Raw genomic sequence first — 22,600 nt, 5'->3', positions numbered from 1 at the left:
TTATGTGACAGCTTTAATATGGTAAATCCCTAGGTTTCTCCATAATGTACTCTGTGGTGATTTAGGTGAATACTTACGCAGATCCATGGGTGTTTGAGAGCCTGTTCGGCAGTGATTCTTTTGGCTGGGTTAATTGTCAACATCTGGTTAATCAGGTTCTTTGCCTCTGGGGTCACCGTGTCCCACTCTGGAGACGGGAACTGAGGAAATAGGAGAAATAAGTGATACGTCAGTTGTGAGAGATTTCTGGTCAGCTGATCAAGTGGGTTTCTAGCAGATCCATGCCATATGGAAACCAGTGCTTGAGTTAACTCATTAAAATAGGGAAGATTATGGAAGGGGGGGAAAAAGGGTTTTGGATTCACAGAAAACATGCTGCAGTTTTAAAACTCAAATCCCTGCAAACAGGCTGAAAAGTGACTTCATTATTCATCGACTGAGAGAGGAGAATACCCCTTCTCTGACTCTCACACACTCTCTCTCACACACACACCCCTCTGCAATGCGTCAGGAAGGCCCTGATAGGATCAATAGCTTTGGACCACATCTCAATTGGACACTATTAAATGTTCAAAAACTGCTTAGCAAACCCCTGCACTGCACCCAACACACACACACACACACACACACACACACACACACACACACACACACACACACACACACACACACACACACACACACTTACATCGTATGCCCCAGCTTTGATCTGCTGATAGAGTTTATGTTGATCTTCATCCCAGAATGGTGGATATCCCACTAACAAGATATAGAGAATAACACCTGACAGGAAACAAAGAGGGGAGAAGTGATTCAGAAAGATCATGTTACGATACCATTTACCGTGGGCAGCAAAGAATAAAATCAAGACAAGGAAATGCAACAGTAAGAAAGGGAAAACTTAGTTATTGCAACACTTTATGAGCACGATGAAGTCACCTCTCTGAGAGAGGCTGCAAGGTCATCATGCTTTTTTATGATTCCCATTAACCCCTACAAAAACAGTTTTACTTTTAAATGATACTTAAAAGCTGTTGAATAGGTTCATTCGACCCGAGGCACACACAGGTGTCAAAACTCACCACAGGCCCATATGTCCACAGGCTTGCCGTAAGGGTCCTTCCGCAGGACCTCAGGGGAGAGATAGCCAGGAGTGCCTGCAAACCCTGCCCAACAGATAAATCAGAAGCTACAATTAACTTTTATTAAACTCCCGGTAAAGGCTACTTTCATGCCGTTATATAAACAGCTTAAATTATAGCGACCCATACGCAGGGCCAGATTATGATAGTGTAGAGTCACTAGCAAATACCCATTAATCATTTCATCCCCGCCACAGAGTCAGCCAAGTGCTGGCAGCTTGGCTGTTAGCCAAGACACAATGACCTAAGCATGACCTGGAAAGTGGCAGCGAGCCTCTTAAGCAATGCTCCTGCAAATGTTCTGTGGCTTCAAAGCAGCAGCAGATGTGAATCTATGTGGCTTGCTGTATGAAAGAGGGCCTGTTCAGCAGTGATTCATGCCTGGTGTAGGAACTATCAAGTGCTAAACACCCAGATAGAATAACAGATCAGGTAAAGGACCTGCTCATTTGATATGCGTGTTTGTGTCACTGTTTTTGTTTTCTTACCAAACCAAGCCTGCTGGTCCCCCTGCACTTCAATAGCAAGTCCAAAGTCTGCCAGCTTCACTGCGGCTCCCTTCATCTTACTGGCCAACAACAAGTTCTCAGGCTGAGACACACACACAGAGCAAAGCAGAGATCAAGACAGTGAGAGACAGGCAGTTAAAGGCACTCTTCAGTAAAGCTTTTCCTCAGAAATATTTATATTTGATGTGTTTGACACAGCATGTGGGGGTGGGATAAAGGTGTGAGAGTGTGATGGAGAGACAGAGGAGGTAGGGAGAGGATAAGTAGTTGAGAATCTCCCCAACACCTTATATGGGCATGGGTCCGTAGCCATGGAAACCACTCGGGAGTCATTTAGGTAGAGCTGCAGACTGCATGCTAAATGGAAAGTGTACTTAGCGCGAGGCGGCGTGTGTGGCAGTGTTGTAAATGGCCGTTGTTTGGGCAGCGGGACATAAAGGGCCGCAGTAAAAAGCCCACTCAGGATAAAAGGCCAACAAATCAGACAGGCAGCGCTCGAGGTTATTCTCTGACATAGTGTGCACACGTACAAAAGCCGCCCACATGTGTCTCAGACATCCCTTGAGATAGCGGGTTTTTTTCCCTACCCCCCCTGCCCCTCACTTCGTACTTTCAAATTCAGTACATATATTATTAACATCTCATCAACTTAAACTGGGTTAAACGTTAAACTGCAGGCAACAGAGAAGCCATCCTCATCCTCTACTCTTTACATCTCAACCCATCAGCAATTTGGGACAAATCAAATCTCCTGACGCTTGAAGGGTGGTGTGATGTCACGCTCGTCTATGCCTCCGCCCAAACACAGCCCCTTCACGAGTGAGCTTGTGCACGTATGAGCTCTTGAGTCCTTGCCATAGGTGAGACGAACCCTTCCACGTGATCATGACTCACCGTCTCTGTGCTCAACATGAACATACATCATGTGATTATGCACGCGCAGACACAAAAACACACACACACACACACACACACACACACAGTCCCGGTCAAGGACAGGCAGGATGACAGATCTGACGACAGACAGAGGAGGGCGGGGGCAGTAGACGGCAGAGGGATGCAGGGGAAAAATAAAAAGGATGGAAGCAAAAATTGCGGAGAGGGAGAGGAAGAGAGATGGAGCAACTGAGAGCCATCTGTATGTTGCCATGGCCACGAGCAGAGGTGTGTGTGTGTGTGTGCGTGTACATGTGTAAGAGTGTGGTTGTCATGGAAACGGGCAGCCACTCACCTTGAGGTCTCTGTGCACAATATCATGCTGGTGGATATGATTGACACTCTCCAAGATCTGACTAATGCAGTGACTACAGAGAGAGAAGAGGGGACAGAGAGAGACAGAGAGTGAGACGTGTCAGTCACCACCCTTCATTGCAAAAACAAAAAACACCACACATTTACCCCACATGACTCGTCTGCCAGGCAGAAAAAAAAAGGATGCATGGTATTGCCATCATTAGAAAAAACAAAGAAAAAAAACGCCCCAACAACCTCACATCGTTCTTGATCACTGTGACGACTGGCAACATGAAACTGGAGCTGTCGCACAAACGGATTACATATTTTCCAGAGATAGACAAAAAATAAGTTCAGACAACCTGCAGCGTTTCCCACAGAAATAGATTCTATTTGTGGCATGTAGTGTGTGTGCTCCACTGCAAATATTTTAATTGCCCAGTCCCTTGTGACAAATATACGAAACAGCAATGTATTCATTGCCTCTTCAGTTAACCTCGAGTCCCAAGAACCAACTCCACTGCCTCATTGGAAACTGTGCCCCTTGCTTTGCTGCAAAGCCCTAGTCACATCTGCGTAACAGCAGAGCCAGCTCTCCACCTGCTGCAGGTTATGGTTGAAGTGGCTCTCTAGCTTGCGACTGATCTCCAGAGCAGAATAAGGACTACAGTCAGCTGAAGTCCATTTGACCATTGTGCAGCTGAATGATTCAGCCCGGTGGCAGTCCTATTTTACACGCACGTTTGTGAGACAAAAGTCATACAGTTTGAGAAAGAAGAGAAAACGAGCTTTACAGAGATATTTGGTGTATCACAGCAGCAGAAAGCATTCAAAAGGTACTGCTGTCTGAACACAGACAGAAAAATCTGTCCCTGGCTAGATTTGACCACGTGTAATTCACGTTAGCGTAACTGCTCGACCAGTTTGGGCCAGAGAGAAAATGCGAATGTTTCCTGAAAGATGAGAATTGTTCTGTAAGACAGCCAAATTACATAATTCTTCCAAGTAGCTTATATGATCCTTGGGTTAAGGACCATATCGTCCTAGTATGGAAAACTGGTTGAAGAAAACAAGAAAACTTCTAACTAGCTAGCAGCTAGTTAGGAGTTATTTAAGTTTCAGTATAAGAGTGAGGCGAAAATGTCCCCCAGTAAATCAATCACGGACAACCTCACGTTCTTGGACAATTGCAAAAGAAAATAATGCTGGCAAGGCTGCAGTTATCATACCTGGGCAGCCTGCCAAGTAAAGTCTATGTGTGGGAAACACTGGCTTTTGAGTGATGAATTAAACATTTCAAAAAGCGAGATGTAGTGATGGAATGATAGCCAAAAGACCCAGCTATAAGCGTTTTCCAGGCAAAACACTAATACTGCATTGCTACAGCTTTTGGAAAAAACGGCACCTTTTTGACTTTTAGCTGTATTTTAAAAAGCAGTATGAACACTTCACTGTGGATATAAAGCTTATGTAATATACGCTTGACGGCCAAGAAAGTTAACCAGTTAAAACAGTTAACTCGATTAATTAATGAGCACACTAGCTGTTAATGGCATCTCTACCGTGATCCCTAAAAGCAATCAATTTTACGTTTCAAACCCATTATCCAGGTACAGTAGCTTAAAGAACAAATACTACGTATCTGATGTGGGAAGGCTTGAACCATCCAGTCAATAAATCTGTATCCCGGTAGCAATTCTAATAATGGGGGCGTCAATTCAGCTGCCACCGATATCGTTGCCATTATTTCTCAACACTGGCTCATAAGCATGTTTCACACAATCCTGTGGAGTGTGTTGGCACATTACGCGTCTTCTGAAATTTTCTTACATGCCCGTACAAGACCATCCTCTTACTGTCTTACACACTGTGGCACCGGGTGATGATTTCACTCTCTAATGCTCATGTTCAGGTTAATGGGTCAGATGTCACCTGCCTACAAAGAGTGAAGCCCAGGCTTAAATCATATGGCTTGGTTTCTGTGGGTTTGTTCACCCCTTATGTGGGAACAAAGGCCCCTCCGCTAACTGCAGACAGAATTCATAATCTGCCCACCACACAGCCACAGGAGGATAGCGCAAACAAAGACAGAAAGATTACATGAAACAACACCAACAAAATCAACGAAAATCATGTAAAATGCCAAATAAAATTTCACAAGTTGCCAAGGCGAGGTCCCCTAAACACATTCAGTGAACAGTAATACAAGTCTTCACATCCGAGCAGACAGAACTGGCGTTTTTTTGCCTCATAAAAAGGCAATGATAATCAGAACTGTTGGTTGACTGTGCAATTGTTTCAGTATTATTTGAATGGTCCTATACTACGCCTATTTTAAGACAAGTTAATCTAAACTTCACATGTCTGAATGAATAATCTGTGCATCTTAGTGACCTTGAAAGACTCAATCTTATCCACAGTAGGTTATTATACACAGACTACAGACAATATAAACTCACTCCTATATTTGCTCTTGCAGCCAACGACGCAACATTTGCTGTGCTCTGCTAGCTGAGACATTTTGGAGAGTGCTACTCTCTACCCCTTTGCACTCACTTCTAAATAATATAGCAGTGACAAGGCTGGATTACACACTTTCTAGCTGATTGATTATCACTTGCTTACAGAGCCGGGAGGGTGCTCGATATGACAGTATATTTTTAACAAATTTTCATTTAAACGTCACAGTTTACTAAATCAAAACAAAAACAAATAAACAAAACAAAAAGAACAGAACTGCATTTTTACTGTAATGGAGGGAAAAAAACAGAATGAGACATGTGATTAAAGAGAGAAGGGGGAGTGGGAACCAATGAACTTGTTGACAAGTAAATGCATTTCCTGATAAGAATACCAGCAAGCCAATTACATGCACCGCTGTGTGCTTGTGTGTTCATAAAATGAGAGTATTTATATATTTAATGGGATTATGCTGTTTGTCTGCAGTACCGTGCTTCTGCATGCAAAAAACCCATATCCCAAAAAAGATTGGGCTATTTGTAAGTCATTTAAAACTCAAATGACTGAAAAACAGTACACAAACAACACAATGTTGAGAATGAGGACGATTTTTACATATGTAAATACATCCATAGCACAGCATGTGAAAACCAGGATAAAGTTGAAAATTCGTTTTGTTTTCCTTAAATTTCCAAATTTGAAAAAAATAAATAAATCTATGTATCTTTCTTAACCTTGAAGATGCCACATTGTCCCAGTCTTTAAATTATTGTGGTTTAACACCAATGTAAATAGATAAAGACTTCAGTCATGTCAGCAGCTTCATAAAGGGGGCATATTTTGCCGTGCACTGGTCTGGTTCAACCTTTAGGCATGTGTGTGGTTGTGCTCCAGTTTTGCTGGACTTTTTTTTTGGACTACATTACAGTTTTGAGAGATTCCTCAGACAGAGAACTTCACCTAAACCACAGAAATACAGGAAAGTCTGGTTGCATCATTGCTTGGCAGTTTTTGTATGCAGCCAGATTCTCAGTCTGCATCTCTGACCAGCCTTTCCTGTGTTGCGTCACATATTCAGATTATAAAAGACAGAAACAAAACAAAAGCTAGGTTCTGAGCAGAAGGCTGAAGTACAAAACTTAGTGTAATATCGCACAACCAATGAGGTTAACAGGTCAATAGCACAATTGTGCATATTAAGAGATATCCTGTATTTTAGTAAAAACGGAGGATATCACCACATTAATGATTTTCCCATCCAGTATTTTGCAAAAGTAAAATCATTTCTGAACTTAAAATGGCAAAAAAGTGGGAATGTCAACATGACACAGAATCTTAAATGATTCAGACAATCTGAAAAGCCTCTCTACAGACGAGGGACAAGGCTAATAACTAAGATCGTCTGGCCTTCAGACAAAATGTAAACGAGAAGCCCAAGAACACCTTCTAAAAACCAAACACCATTGTCAGTGAACACAGAAGCAAAGAGCACGTCCTGCAGAGCAAAAAGTGCATCTAGCTTCTTATTGGCACACAGTTCAAAAGCCAGCATTCCTGATGGATTCAACACTGTTTGAGGGTGCTTTAGTGCACGCAGCATCAATAACTTGCACATCTGTGAAGGCACCATAAATGCCAAATAATGTATATATTTAGGTTTTGAAGCAACAAATGTTGCCATCCAGTCAATGTCTTCTCTTTGTAAGACCTTGCTTATTTTCAGGATGACAATAACTGAATTTAAATGAGCATAATGGTGCAACAAACCTGCCATCCACTGAAAACATTCCCTGCACCACAAAAAGAAAGAAAAAAAATATTCCAAACTGTTGAGCAGCTAAAAATCTTTTATCGAGCAAGGATTTTACATCACATTTTTGTTTTTTGAAGAGGTGATACAACACAACTATGAACACGCCAGTCAATATGTTTTCATTGCACCATTTTCAAATTATTATAGAATTCAAATCAGTTGCACATCATCACATTGTGTATTTCTTTATATTTTACAAAGAGTCTGGGAAGAGCAGCTTCATTAACGGACGTTTACCTGGCATCAGCCTCACTGTAGTACTCCCTGGCTACAATGTCTTCAAAAAGCTCTCCTCCTGTCACCCTGTAAGGGGAAGGGAAGGAAGAAGGGGTCCGAAGAAAGAGACGGAGAGAGACAGGGAGTCAAATAACAGAGAAGTTGTTAGCATACACAAACAAACCGCAGTCACACGCATGGATAAAATGTCATTGTGTGTGTGTGCTCACGTGCCTGTGTGTGTGTGTGTGTGTGTGTGCAGAAGATACTCACAGGTCAAAGACTAGGTAATGAAAGCCTTCCTCTGAAATGCTGTCATGGAGTCTCACTGCAAGAGAGAAGGTGGGAAATGAGACTGACAGCAGCTAAGTGAAAGACATAAAATAAAATAAAAATACTGTTCTGTTTGGCTGTAAAGCTTCACGTAAACTGAAAAAACAAAAAAACCAAAGCTCAAATATAAATATGTGAAGAGAAGAGAGGCAGACATGGAGAAAAAGAAATGTCACTTATGATTGTGATGTATTGATTCTCCTTTCTTAACCACAGCAATATGAGCACACCCAATGATTAGGCAATTAGTGAGCACTTAATTCAACCATACTCTCCCTGCAATTACTGCAACTGAGTGATGGTTTCTGGAATGGACTTTGTTTGGGGCGAAATTACTGGTGGTTTAGAATACATCTTTATAATGGACACAGTAGGGTTAGCATGCAGGAGTGACTATAAGCAACTGTAATTGTAGGTTGTGATAGCATTGCTTAAAGCTATGTCTGACCAAAACAGTAAAGCCCTGTCAAAAGCCCACTTTTATCCAAATTAAGTGATTATTATTTCAGCTTTAACAGTACTTCAAACATATTTGGTGATAGAGAAAGGACATAAAAGAGTACATGTATTTAGACAATCTGGGGGAGTCTATGATAGTTGGTGGTGACTAAATAGGAAACATGTGGAACGATAACAAACCAGGGTATATGCTAAACCATTAGACTACTTGGACACCTCTAAACAGGGGTATTTTGTCCCAAGCAGAGAGCAGTCACTCATGCACCCTTTCCTTCTTTTTACATGTCCACTAACAGCATTTTGTTTTTCTGTTTTGCTGCCTGTTTCAGGTACACAACATCCTCATTCTTAACAAGAAAGCACAAAAAAAGACCCGATGTAAACCTCTAAAATAATTAATTGCAAACAAAGACCTACAAAGACCAGAACCAGTCTAGGAAATGTTATTTTTTGTGTTTCCTGATTGCTGAGCTATCCAAACCCCTGGTCTGAAACAGAAGTAGCGAACGCACTAATGAGTTCATTCTGCGGTTATGCAGTAACCACCGCGGCTCTCAGCTTGTCAACTTAACTAAACAGCAGCAGAATGACGAAGCAGGATCCAGGCTGCACAATCCAGGAGTTACAGGATGGGCCTGAGACACAGCTTAGGTTTAGTGTCAAGAAAGAAACTTATTGTTATGTAAAGCGAATATCAGTTGTATAATAAGATGAAGTAGGATGGCCCCTGCAGCAAGAAACAAGAGCGACTGTTCTTTACTCCTCCTCCCATCTTCTCGCTCTCCCTCCATCTGTCTCCTACTCCTGCTTTCGTCTCTCCATCTGTCTCATTTTCGTGCCCTCTTTTGTCTAAAGTTTGAACGTATACGATGCCAAAATATGCCAAAAAAGGGGAAAGGACATGAGAGCGAAATGTATATAGAAAGGGAAAGAACAGGAAAAGTAGGTGAGGGACAAATGAGTGCCGGGGGGGGGGGGGGCTTTTCAGAAAACTAGGACATGAGGAAAATAGAAATGAGCAGTGCAGTGAGAAAGGTGTCATTGATTTTGTCATTTTCCCCTTTGTGCCCTTTACCGATCTCTCCTGAACATCTCTATGAGGAGATGTATAATTCATGTCACTGCGATATGAGTTTCCATCAGAAAGGTAAAAAAAAAAAAAAAAAAAAAACTAAATAAATATCACTATGCAAAGAAGGCAGAGAGCATTTCTCACAAGTCAGCTTTGATTATCTTAATTTTTACACACACACACACACACACACACACACACACACACACACACACACACACACGCAGCAAGAGTCAGCTTCAAGGCAACATTCAAGGCGTCTTCACACATGCACCATAGGTCTAAACCTTTCTAGACGGTTTTTAACCTTCTAGCACCCAAGCACAAACTCTGTGTGGTGTCGGATTGAGCTGAAGTGCGAATATCGCAGTTAATAATCTGGTGCATTCATCGTTAGCGAGTGGGCGTCACACGTGCTGCCTCCTGCATGTTCTATCTATGCAGCTCCCTCGCCTATGAGTATTTCCAGTAGTGCGAAAGCGTTTGAAGCAGCCTATTTCCTGCTGTGTGCTACATACAAGGAAAAAAAACAGAAAGGACTGTGGAAAATATCCTGACCTGATTTTCCCAAAACTGACCAAAGTTCACGCACAACTGATTCTGTGACCTCTTATTCTGAATGGCACTGTTCATATTGTTTGTTTTTAAATCAGCGACGGCGATGTCATCAACAAATGTTTTCTGTTATCATTTATAGTACGCCATAACTTGCATGATTTGCTACAAAGGTAGATTTTCACTAGCAGAAAGTGGTGCAAAGAGACTGATCGGTGTGTCGTTAGTAATCTAACAGCCAAACATTGGTATAGGCAAAAAGTTGTTATCAGCCCAACAATTCAACCGCTGCCTACCGCAGAGACATTAGAGGAATGGGTGATGGAGATCTCCAGAGATTATTTCAAAACATGAACAAAATGAAACCTGCTGCTGCAAATAAGATACGACAGCAATGCTCCAGGAAACGATTAATCTTGTGATTTGATCATCACAAGCACAAGCTGGAAAATAAATACATTAACTCAATTCATGTATTTATTTTACCACTCAGTGCGTTCTTTGTGATTCTGTTTATTTCTAATGTGACAGCGGCACATACAGTTACACATTACAGCGTGTTCAAAGAGTCTGTCCTATAGATTAGTAATGGAGATGGTCACCAGATTAAAAGTAAAGGGATTTTATTGATTTACAGGTATTACTGGTGGGAAAAGAGGCCTACAGTCAAACCTTCAAGATCAGCATCTCCAGTTTCCTTGAATTGCTTCATATCTGTTCAGATAAGATCAATCCTGGATGTAATCAGCATGCTGACTCTCAAATGATCCATCATCGTATAGTTGACGTGTCTGAGTTAAACATTATGCCAGTGTTACTGGAGTGTTTATTCTGTTTTCTATAAACAGATTATGAAGACTTTAAGTGCATTAATTAAATATTCCAGAAATCCTAGCAGAACCACAGTATGTGGTATGTGTAACACGCCAAATGATCTATTACATAAGAGTCACCCACTTGCAGCTCTGCTTTGAAATACCACAATAATATTATAACTAAAATATCTTAATTCAAGGTCAAATCACTCGCTTTTCTTTCCTCTTATTTCTTTGTATTTTAACAACCATTTCTATTTACAAAGACATCTTAAGCCTCACAAACAATATTTGTGAAATTCTCTGCTGCAGATAACTACTATAAGGATTGCATTAATTGGTCAGATACTCACCAATGTTGGGGTGTTTCAGGAGACGGCAGATACGAGCCTCTCTCTCAAGCTTCTGATGATCTGTGTAGACAAAACAAAATAGGTTTTATTCAAATTCAGCCGCAGTAATAAAGTATTTAATAACATAATATAATTTCCACTTGAGGAACTTTAGCAAAACATATGTTCAGCTGTACAAGATGGATAAAAATAACTAAACACCTATTAAGTGAGCTGAACATTAGCGTTGAGATGGGGATTTACTGAGGTTAGCAGCTGATGATCATCTAGTCTGCCACATTAATTTTGCACTTCCTCCATGTTCCAAAAAGTGATGTGAAATATTATTAACATTTCAGATGTTTTATGATTAAGGGAGGTAAAAGAACTGGCTCTGGTAAAATAACAGACAATATATTATCATAAATAGGTATTTAAAGATCCTGACTTAAAAAGCTAGAGCCAGTATTTGTGACAATGAGCCGATCTGTTTAAGTCAGCTATGCTGTTCTCGGTTTACTGTCCCAGTGAATCAGTGTACCGTTGGCTCACCGATGCACTGTCGAACCTGACATTGCTTTATACATAAAATAATAATTTCTATACCTTGCTCATAGTGATTATTAGAGCTTTTAATTTAATTGGTGCATATTTAACTAATTCTATATTGCTTAAGTATACATATCAGTAAAAGAGTTAATCCCTAAAAACAGTTATGTAAATCTTCATAATTCAGTTATTTTTAGAAATACATACAGGAAAGGTAAAGGGGGTCTAAGCCATGTGACATGCAATGCTTCCTTGGTGGAACTGAATGGGGGACAATGTGGTTTTATGGTGTGGGCCTTCACCTGCTAGGTGCTACATTATCACCAAAATGTTTGGAACAAGAATGTTTTGGTTTTTACACACTGTGGTGTTGTCAACAATATACCCATTAATGTCCTTCAGTCAGAAAGAGAAGGGCCACCTTTTACAAAGCCCCAAGTATAGCACACACCTTCATTATTTATGTTCTCTCCATCCCAAATAAAAATTTTAGTGCCTGAGACTAGAGCACAAGAAAACCAAGGCACTCGTGTTCCTTTTAAAAACTGAGTTACAGATGTTTAGTATTAAAAATCTACTGAGTCATCGGGCTTTCCTGGGGAATTACGATGTACGGCAGCTGTCAGTCATAAAAGTGTCTCTGTATGCAAATATTTAAATGAAGATGTGTTTTATGTGCAGAAAGAATAAACTAAGCCAACACTCATAAGCAGTAGCAATACAGTCATTTGCATGTAGAGACAGTCTCCATCTCTGAAATCTAACAATATGAATTAAAACTGAGCTCCAGTGCTAGCATTTCTGCACATGTGGTTTTAAAAAACACACAAAATCAAAGAAGAAGTCTGTCTGTAGCAACAGGTGCAGCGGTTTGCCATGCATTGTGCTACAGGGTTAGTGTGAAGCTCAGTTATGGACAGTGCAGTATTTGCACTTGTAGACAAAATTACACATCCGCCTCATCTCCAAACCAACATCCTTGTTTGCAGGATTTGTCCAAGTCCTGTAGCAACGTGCGTTTACACGTGTGCGTTTGTGCAGGGTTTGCAGGTCTAAACCACACGATACTTTTAAACTACTCCATCTAATTACCATGGGAAGAGGCCATGCAACTGCTGAAGGTCAGAGGTCACATGGGGTAACTGTAATGAAGAATGACTCAGTGTGTGCTTTATCACTGTGGTAAGCCACCTTAACTCCACAGCTCCATGGTGATGACACCACAGAGACACAGACTCCACTAAGATTTGCATTCATTTCCCCAGCGCAGCAACTACCTCAGATAAAATTCACATGCTGTTGCTGAGTAATCAACTATCACCTTACCCAGCTGTTCTTCTATATTGCAGTATAGCGTTCACAGCATTACAGCATGTTACTATAAAAGGCAGCATTATTGTTCTGCCAGTTTTCTTCTAGATGGTCTCTGGCTGGCATTTCTACCAACGCTGACAGATAAATTATATTTACAAACATATGTTATAAACACATAAATGGTTGCTGAAAAGCAATTAGAACAAAAACTTTATGAACATGCACCATATGACCCTTGGCTTTTGAGTCAAGATACCTAAGATTTAAGAGGTGTTGTTTTGTTTTTTTAAATAAAAAATGGAGATTAAAAAAAACCCCCAAAACAACAAGCGGGCATTATCTAGTATGACTTTTGGTTTCTGGAGCTGCAGCCAACACAGAGGCAGAAGAAATACTCCAAACCAGGAAAAAAGTGAAAGGTAACCAGAATGTTAACTTAGCTCATCCTCAAGTTCAATAAAAACCTTTCTGAGTAATAACCCAATACTGCAAAGGCTTCTCTCTCAAACCTGCTGGACAGTAGGTGTAAATTTGCAGAAAAATGTGAAATCTTCCGTTTCTACACGCTTGTTTGAACAGTATGTTATGCTACCCGTTCTGTTCCATTTTAACATGACACATCTTTTCAGATTGTTGTAAACTTGGCGCTAGGAAGACAGCATTTTTAACCCGCTTATGCATATTTAGTTAATTGAGGTTTTTATAGAAAGATATTTGCTGCTTTAGATATTACTGTTGCTGCTCTAGAAACTCAGTTTAGTTACTTATGAATATAAACATATCCTATTATATTTAAAGCCAAAGCTAGCCAATAATTTAATATACAAGACGATTAGAAAACCCCCAACCACCTCGGTGCTCTAACCCCAGCACCTACACTCTCCATAAACCTGGGAAAAAAATTAGAATTTAAGTGTACAATTTATGTTTGTTTATTGTTCTTAATATCGTCATAATGAAAAGCTGCAGACTTCACATCATGAAAGCCTACTTTCTTTGCTGTATTCAGCTTTATTTTTTTTAACTTGCTGAAGATTTGTTTGTCTGTCCTCCCTGCACCGTGCTACAATCTCTTTTCCACAAACCTCCCTGTTGTCTCGCTACAGGTGTAGATTTCCCCTCATCTAAGAGAAAGCGAGTGAATAAGGGAGAGACCTGAACTCACCTCCTAATTACACCAGTGACGCAGGACAGAGACAGACAGACAGAGAAGGAGGGAGGATATATGAAACGTCCATTTGCTAGAAGAGGATCACAGCTCCCCTGTGTGTGTCTGTGTGCACGCGCACGCAAGCTTCTGTGTGTGCGTTTGTGTACAGCCTTCTACCCTGGTGCAGTGTCACTGCAGTGCTCCTAATTCATTCAATCTCCTTATTTGTTGGTGCGAGAGTATGTGGTAGAGGAAGACAGGAAAGAGAGGGCTGGAGGGTAATTACTGGCACTTCCTGCTGCTCTCTAATGGCCATCTGCTTTGCCATGGGGCGGGCCCACAGCCATCTTACATCAGCTGAGAAGGATGGAGAGGACCTGACACACATACGCACACCCCCCCTCTTTCTGCCACACAAAGCTGACAATCTGACTGAAGGCTTGAGGATCCAGTTCAATCTGTTTCAGGCAAATTTACATCCAAAATGTTAGGACGGAAATACTGACAAAACGACAGAAACCGTGTCAGTACCGGTTACAAAACCTTATTTTAGGGGTTCATTATTTCAGATAAGTTTTTACTAGAGGTGATTCTATGCTTGCTTATTTTTCCTAAATTTGTGGTTTAAGAATGAAAATAATATACGAGTACAATTAAGATGTAAGACTATTTTTCCGTTCCTTGAAAAGTATGGCAAAACTTGTCCAATAAAGTAGAAATGTTCTCAAACAAAAAGCACAGATCAAGTAAAACACTCTAAAACACATGTACTATTTCAATAAGGACACACACACACAAAAAAGTAATCATTTAAATAAGCCGTGCTACACCACACGCAACATGTTGCCAATATGTTGCTCAATATGCTGCTTCTGAGAATTATTTTAAAGCCCACTATCAAAAAGACCGAGAAGGGAGACATAACATTTGATTCGAATGTCACTGGGATATATATAAAACCAGTTCCCCCAACAAAAGGTTTAAAAAGCTTTTGTCTGATATACTTACCTACTATGCATGTGAAGTTTTACCTCCATCTCTAATAAGCATGGCATTGTATGATAATAATTAGAGACTGCCTGCCCACCACACAGCTGAAAACAGTCTCCAACCTCTACTGCGTGCACTTGTCAACGTAACATGATGTGGGGAAAAATAGCCAATCTGACCATTTACTGCCTCCTTAATTAAAAGCATAAAAGGTACTCAAGGGAGTCTGAACTGTCATTTAATTCCCTACGTCATTCAGTCAGAAAACATCGCTAATATGCAATCACCAGCCATTTATTAGTTACACCTTGCTAGTACTGGTCGGACCTCCTTTTACTTTCAGAACTGCTTTAATTCTTTGTGGCATAGATTTAACGAGGCCCTGGAAACATGCCTCAGACATTTTGTTCCATATTGACACAACACCTGTTGCACTACATCAAATAGGTGCTCTATCAGATTGAGATCAGGTGACTGTGGAGACCTTTCGAATATAGTGAACTCATTGTTTTAAAAAAAAAAAAAGTCAGATGATTTGAGCCTTGTGACATAGTTGTACTTTCCTGCTTGGAGGCAGCCATCAGAAGATTGGCACACTGAGGTCATAAAGGTAGGACATTGTCAGCAGCAATCCTTAGAGAGCTGTGGTGTTAGACCAACCATTTAAAATGTTTAGTACTAAGGGCCCCAAAGTGTGAGAATAGCCCCCTAAACCATTACACCAGCAGCCTAACCGCTGATATAAGGTAGGAAGGATCCATGCCTTTCATGTCGTTTACATCAAACTCTAACCCTACCAGCTGAATGTTGCAGCAGACTCAGACCAGCGAACACTTCTCTAATCTTTTTTTGCCCAATTTTAGAGCGCCAGTGTTAATTGTAGACTCAGTTTCCTGTTCTTAGCTGATATGGAGGGCACTCAGTATGTTCTTTCTGCTGCCATGTAACTGCTTTAAGCTTCCATGTGTTGTGCATTTAGAGATGCTCTTCTGCATACCATGGTTATAACAACTGTTTATTTGAATTTATGCGTCTTTCTATCAGCTTGATGCAATCTGGTTTATGTTCCTCTGACCTCTGGCATTTTCACACCAGTCTCTGTAAACCCTAGAGATGGTTTTGTGGGAAAATCCCAGTAGATTTCTGAATGCTCAGACCAGCCTATCTGGAACCACAACAATGCTATGTTCAAACTCGCTTAAATCAGCTTTCTTCCTCATTCTCTATGCTCACTTTCAGCAGGTTGTCTACATGTCTAAATGCTTTGGATTTGCTGCCATGTGATTGCCTGAATTAGAGATTTTGTGCCAAATAACTGGTTTAACAGGTATACATATCGTTCTGTAGGAAATTCAAGTGATTTAATACCTTTCATTTTTAAATAAATTTACAGATTGATGAAGTTTTTTAATATATATTTATGCATCATTTACTTGAAAACCATTTTTCTGCTCAATTTCTGTTAAAAAAAAAAAGAAAGAAAGAGAAACATCATGGAACAAAGAGACTTTATGAAAAGTAATTCAGAGTTCTAAGCCTCCCTTCAGAGAGAAAACAGATTGAATCTGACTGATTTTCTGTTAACAACAACAGTAACAAGTGACTCTGGCAACAGGAGGATGAGCCAGTGTATCCAGCGTGAAACTGCTGAGCAATAAGTGCAATTTGTAAAATAGCGCAAAAGAAATCATTTCACTGGAAAAATTTATATCGCCCCAGGCCACTAACTGTGGGAGGACAAAATCTGAGAAGAAAAAATATTAAAGTAGTATTAAAGCAGACCAGTTTGTGTCTCTCTCTCAGACACACACACACACACACACACACACACAGTGTTGCTGCAGACAATGCAGCAGCCATCAACCTTCCAGTCACTCCAATCAACAAAATAAGAACAGAGCATTCATACTGCGCAGATAGACTCATCTACGCCAGTACAGAATTTAATACTTTGCATCACTTTGTTGCATTTTTCACAATTTACCTCACAGTCTGTCATTTTAATTAATTACACGCACAAATCTTTGGCAGCCAAACAAACCCCTACCCCACTTAGCTAAAGCTGCCAAAATGAAAACCTCCATTTCTTTACAGTGAGAACCAGGTGGTGTCAGTGGCCTACTGCGCATGCTGCTGCCCGACCTGCATCCATCCCAAAGGCCCTGTGGACAAAACTATACCACAGCCAACTCCCTACATTTATCTATCCCCCCGCCAACATCACCCACTTTCTTCCTTCCCGTTTTTTGGTTTCCTTCCTTTCTTCCTGGTTCCCCTTTCCACCTCCTCCCCCTCAGATTACTGCAGTGTTTACCAGAGCTTTGGGAGACTTACCCACCAGGCCATGCAAGAGGTCACACTTGCCCTATTGGGCTTTAAAAAAAAAGGACAGACAAAAAAAAAAGAAGCCGCACCCAAATCCTACTGGGCAAGATGCCTGCTCACGCACTGGCCGCCTGGTGTGGACGTTGTTGTGTTTGTGTGTAGGTGCATCTTGCGTCAGCACGTCAAGACAGCCTACTGCAATACTTCTAGTTCTAGCACTAAATTCTCTAATTCATTCCTTTGTTCAGTCTATTGCATCTCTCTCTGTCTCATTTTATCTCCCTCCCCTGGTGTGGAGTGTCACCAAGTTCCTTGCAAGAGCTACACTGTTGAAAATCTCCTCCTCCTCCTCTCCTGGCCAGCTTTCTTCTCCCCTGGCAAAAAACACACATACGCACAGACCTACATTGTACTCCATGCCTCTGCAAAGAGCCAACAGTTTTCTGCTGAGCCTGTACTTTTCCTTGGTGGGACATTAATACTGGTAGCTGCCCTGTGTGGACACTTGATGGCAGGGATAGAACAATAACAGCATTACAACACACTCACACAAAACAGACATGCTCCATTAGTATAACTCCCGCTCTCTCTCAGTCTCCCTTTTCACACAGACACACAAATGCCATCAGACACAGACAACAACAGGGAGGCGCCTAAGGAATCCGTGGGGTCTTAGTGGTTGATGAGATACATTTAGCGTAAGTGGATTAGCCTCAATACAAACCAATCCCCCATTGCAGCAAGACGAGAGAAAGGCAATGAGAGAAAGGCTGGCTGAGAAAGAAAGAAAGGCAAAGGTGTAACAAAAGAGTACAGGAAAGGAGAACAAAGGAAGCTAGGTGTGTGTCAACACCAGAAAGGAATCTGCGGCACTAATTTGGCCCATACAAAACTGAGGAAAACCTGAAGTCAGGGGAGGTCTTGAAATGGTGACATAAGCTCCCGTCATCATTGCAACATTACAAGCCACACCATGCATGAGCACGGGGGGTGTGAACGTCTGCAGGGAGGCACACAAGTGAAGCAACTAATAAAATTCAGGTGTGGACTGTGCAGCAGCAGCAGCAGCGCCAATCAATTAATTGTACAGCGGCTGTCTGCTCGCACCACAGAGGAGCGATTGAGAGTTATTTAATACCGAGTTTCTAAAGAGCGTTAGAGAAGATTCTGATAAGAACTCCCCACGGACACAACGACCCAATAAAAGATTTCCTCTGCAACTGGAATCATGGGACTTCTGTTTCTGCACAATTTCCAATAAGCAGGATTTTTCTAGACAATATTGGGATATTTTATAACTTCAATATCTGTGGTAAGCCACAGCAGGAAGTGGTGAAAAAACAAAAACAAATCAGTGACAGAATTGCTTTTCAACAACACTGAATTTATGGGATTTATACAACGATAAGATGAAGTACCTTGATTTGTTAAGCATTAGTGCACTGGATTAGCCACAAGCATGAATTTAAACCTGTTATTTCAACTACAAACTGCTTCTGAATATGGTTTTCCGTGGCATCAGTGCGTACAAATAAAATAAGCTATACTGCTCAATATTTATCACAAACAAAGCAAACGCACATCGGTGTCTGTGTCAGTGAGTGTGGTGTTAGCATACCTCTTGCAGACAGCTTCTTAGTGTTGATGATTTTTGCAGCATATTCCTGTCCTGATGACTTCTTTACACACCTACGCACCACTGAAAAAGCTCCCCTAAGAAGAAAGAACATAAACAACCAAAAATCAGTTCCATTTCAGACGCTGCCTCTCTGGCACACACACACACAGTGTGACATTTGAAGCTGCATCTACATGTGGCAGTGGTTTGTTGTGAATACTAACAATCTCACCCTTTCCCCCCTTCTCTGCCCGTCTCTCTGTCTCACACTCACGGTTTTTTTTATTTTACAGCCATCATATACTACATCATTATAACAGGAGCAGTGAACCTGAAAAGGTGAGACAATCAAGCAAACCAGCAGTCATAACAAGCTTCTCAAGCAGCTATGAATATGAACGACCGAGTACTTTCTCTAATCTCTGATATGCACACAACACAATGCAACCTACTCCCCCCCAAGAGGAAATTCAATTTGCAACAGGCAGTACAGAGACTGGGCTAACATTTAATACATTCACACTCACAAATGCACTCAAACATAAAAGGAAGTGCACACTACAAGACGCCTGCCACTCTGAGGAGTTTCATATTGACCTAGATGAATGCTCGCACAGTGGCTCTGGTGATTCTATGAGTCTGAGCAGTTACACAAGATGTAATTACACATGGTTTTCATAGCATCTGGACAACCTGCAGTTTCGGGCCCTCGAGAGTTTCCCTAAAAGAGAAGAAGGGCTCTTTTTGTTTTGTTTTGTTTTTTTTCTAATGCGCTGGATGATATAAGGAGGGCTGCTCCTTTCTGCTGCACACTGCTCCTGGTCTCGATGATTCACCAGTAAATGAGAAGCGACAGGTGACACAAGTACAAGTCCGTGACTTGACATTAATAAGCTATGACGGAGCAAAATTCATTATCAAACAGGTGCAGAAAGATAAGCCGGGGTAAGTGGTCGGTCTGGAGGAAGATCAGGGGCAGTGGAGGGAAGATCTGTAGGTGTGTGCGTGTGTGCCAGTGGACTGGCTATGTAATCAGTGCCATCGATTACTGTCAATTACAAAGGACAGAGTGGAAGTGGCAGCTGAAATTAAGGGCAGTGTATCTTTATACGACCAGCGTCGCCCTGCTGTTGATTTGAGGGATAAAAGCCTTAGCCGGCCAAGAACAGCAGATGCTGTCGCTGCTGCTGGAGCAGAGGAGGTAGCAGTCTGATTTTTCTGCCGTCATCAAAATACCGAGAAAACACGTCATGCCTCTTACACAGTAAACGCCAAATTGCTCTTGTAACCACCCAGAAATCACAGATCGGCTCTGTTACGGAGCCTTAACAGCGATTCATTTATTGATAACATGATGGAGGGGACAGCTGGTGCGCGGAGCTTATAGGTATTACAGTGCAAACATAAAAGCTAAGAGCTTGGACCGAATAACTTCCTCATTAACTGATCCAGGGGTACGTAGCGTTACTCAACACAGTAACACAAATCATCTGCAGCTGCTTGGAGAAGAAGAAAAAAATGAAAAAAGGGAGGGGGGTCGGCCTAGTTAGCTAGCGATCACAGCCTTAGGTCGAGCCCGCACAGAGCTGCCAGCCCCGTGGGCTGGTGAAATGTCACAGGGCTACGTCTCCGGCGTCTCTCGGGGCCCGGCTGACGGGTCAAACAGACCAGAAAACACCGGCTACCAGACGCGGAAAGGCCAGCAGCTGCTCATACACCAACATCTGCGCCTTCTGCTCATCCCTACCAGCGATTAAAAGACGCAACGCTAGTCGGCTAACTCGGCCAGTTTATCAATATCAGCGTGGTAGCTCCCTGGCTAGTAACTGAACGTTAGTGCGCTCTTCCCGTTACTGCGGGAGCAGCTGTTAGCCTATAGCAGTGGTTATTTAGCCTGACTGCACTACGACAATAGCACACGCCTGCTAGCATGCACTGACAGACCACTAAAAGCAGGCAGCAGAATTAAGTCTACAAGCAATTTTGGCTAACTGTCACTGCTAGCTGGCTAACCAGAAATAATATGAGGCGAGGTTGCGGGGGTGGGGGACAAAACGACAAGACAAACACGATCCACACTGTAACGTTGAGGCTGCTTACTTCCCGAGCTCCTCGTATAGCTGGTACTCGTCAGTAAACCGGGTGGAAGTAGCGGTGGTTGCCATGGTTGGAGCCGTGAGAGGGGAGCCCGAGCCTTAGGGTACGACGGCGGCAGCTGCGGCGGCAGGCTCTCGTACGGGGTCCGAGAGGAGGGTAGCCTAGCCTCCAATACTAAAGCACCTTTCTGACAGGCAGGCAAGACTGAAGAGAGGAGAGAGGCGAGCAGAGACGGAAAGGGAGGGGCTGGCTACGAGAGGAGGAGGAGGAGTGATGATGATGGTGGTGTGTGTGTGTGTGTGTATGTGTAGTAAAGAGGTGCAATCCTCGCGAGAATAGGCTCGTGCAGCAATGAGAGCGGGGCCTCCAATTCAATGAAGTCACTGAAAAATGTGGGGAGATGATGGTGAAATGTTCTCTCAGTCATTTAGATTAAATAATTCATCTTTTGTCGGGCAGTGGATCTCACAATGAGATGCTGCTAAAGTGTACAAGAGCCACGTGACGGTCCAGAGAAACGACAGGTTTGGCATCCAAGATCCGTCTCTTCTCATTTCTTTCAAAAAAAAATATTGCAGGCAACAACCCCGGCAGCAGCGTTTTTACTGCACCGGTCGGGATACACCCATCACTAGGTCACACCTCACTGCAGCAGAGTCAGACTGTGACACACACACACACATTCATACACACACAAGGCATAAGTTCACACTCAAGGAATCAATATTGATTAATGCAGGTCTTGCTCTCAACACAGGAGGTCGGCCTTCCTGAACAACTGAATTGACTTTGCATTTGAGGGGAGTGCATGTGCATAAGAGAGATAGGGATGGTTAATGGGAACAGTGTGACTGCTGTATCAGGTTTCCACTGACGAGCATCCACAGTGTGAGGGCTGTTGGCTTGGCGGCGCTAAAAGACGGTGTCACAAAGATCCAGAGTGCCTCTCTAAATGTTTAATGTGGCATGAGTGGGAGGCCATCAGAGGACAGGCAAGGTGGGGCTGGAGAGTTACAGTTAGAGGGCCTCTGCATGTGAGCAGTTCAGCTCGGAGAAGGGACAGCAAACAGCACACAGACACAGTCCTAAGAAAAAGAGAGCGAAATGGTGATTTCACTTGAAAGTCTTTATGCGTGGTTGTCAGCGTGGGAACGCAAAAGCTGAAAACGCTGAAAAGTTCAAATATTACGAGTGGAGCCAGCTGAATCGGCGATGGAGAGCATGAAAAGGAGGCCGGCATTTATGTGCGAGCGTGTGCATGTTTGTGTGTTATGTGGAAGACAAACGAGCACTGCATTGTAGGCTACTGGCCCTATGCTGCCCTCCTTTTCCTACGTGCTAACCCCGTTGCCTCTCCTCCTCTTCCTCCACCTCCTCAGCCTCCACAAAAGTTATATAATGGTGAACTCCTCAGCCTTTGTTATCTCACACCCAACCACACACTACGCCTTGCCCGCTTCATGAGAGACAGAGGAGTGAGGAGAGAGAGAGCGAGGAGAAAGTGGGATGATTTCTCATGAAGAAAAGAAACATAATCTGTGATTTTTCATATTTTATTTTCAGATTGTAACAGTCACGCATATGCACACACTGTGCACTTTATGTGCGTGTGTTACCT

At 42.2% G+C, this 22,600-nt stretch overlaps 1 protein-coding gene across 1 annotated transcript; it reads right to left on the bottom strand.

The window, feature by feature from the left end:
• Positions 1–77: 77 nt before the first annotated feature.
• LOC134622984 (calcium/calmodulin-dependent protein kinase type II subunit gamma) lies at positions 78–21,227 on the bottom strand (the record flags this gene model as incomplete). The annotated part of the gene is made up of 10 exons (XM_063468238.1): positions 20,986–21,227; positions 18,886–18,980; positions 10,961–11,020; positions 7,647–7,701; positions 7,395–7,460; positions 2,883–2,955; positions 1,631–1,733; positions 1,083–1,166; positions 689–783; positions 78–200 (listed from the first exon to the last, which is right to left on the bottom strand). Coding segments are annotated over exons 1-10 (819 nt in total), but the record flags the coding sequence as incomplete, so codon positions are not given.
• Between the last annotated feature and the right edge of the window lie 1,373 nt (positions 21,228–22,600).

The sequence above is a fragment of the Pelmatolapia mariae genome, unplaced genomic scaffold (assembly GCF_036321145.2).
Source record: "Pelmatolapia mariae isolate MD_Pm_ZW unplaced genomic scaffold, Pm_UMD_F_2 NODE_ptg000314l+_length_43530_cov_1, whole genome shotgun sequence".
NCBI classification, from domain to species: Eukaryota; Metazoa; Chordata; class Actinopteri; order Cichliformes; family Cichlidae; genus Pelmatolapia; species Pelmatolapia mariae.
Note: the sequence above shows the minus strand (reverse complement) of the source record. Positions and strands in the feature narration are given on the sequence as shown.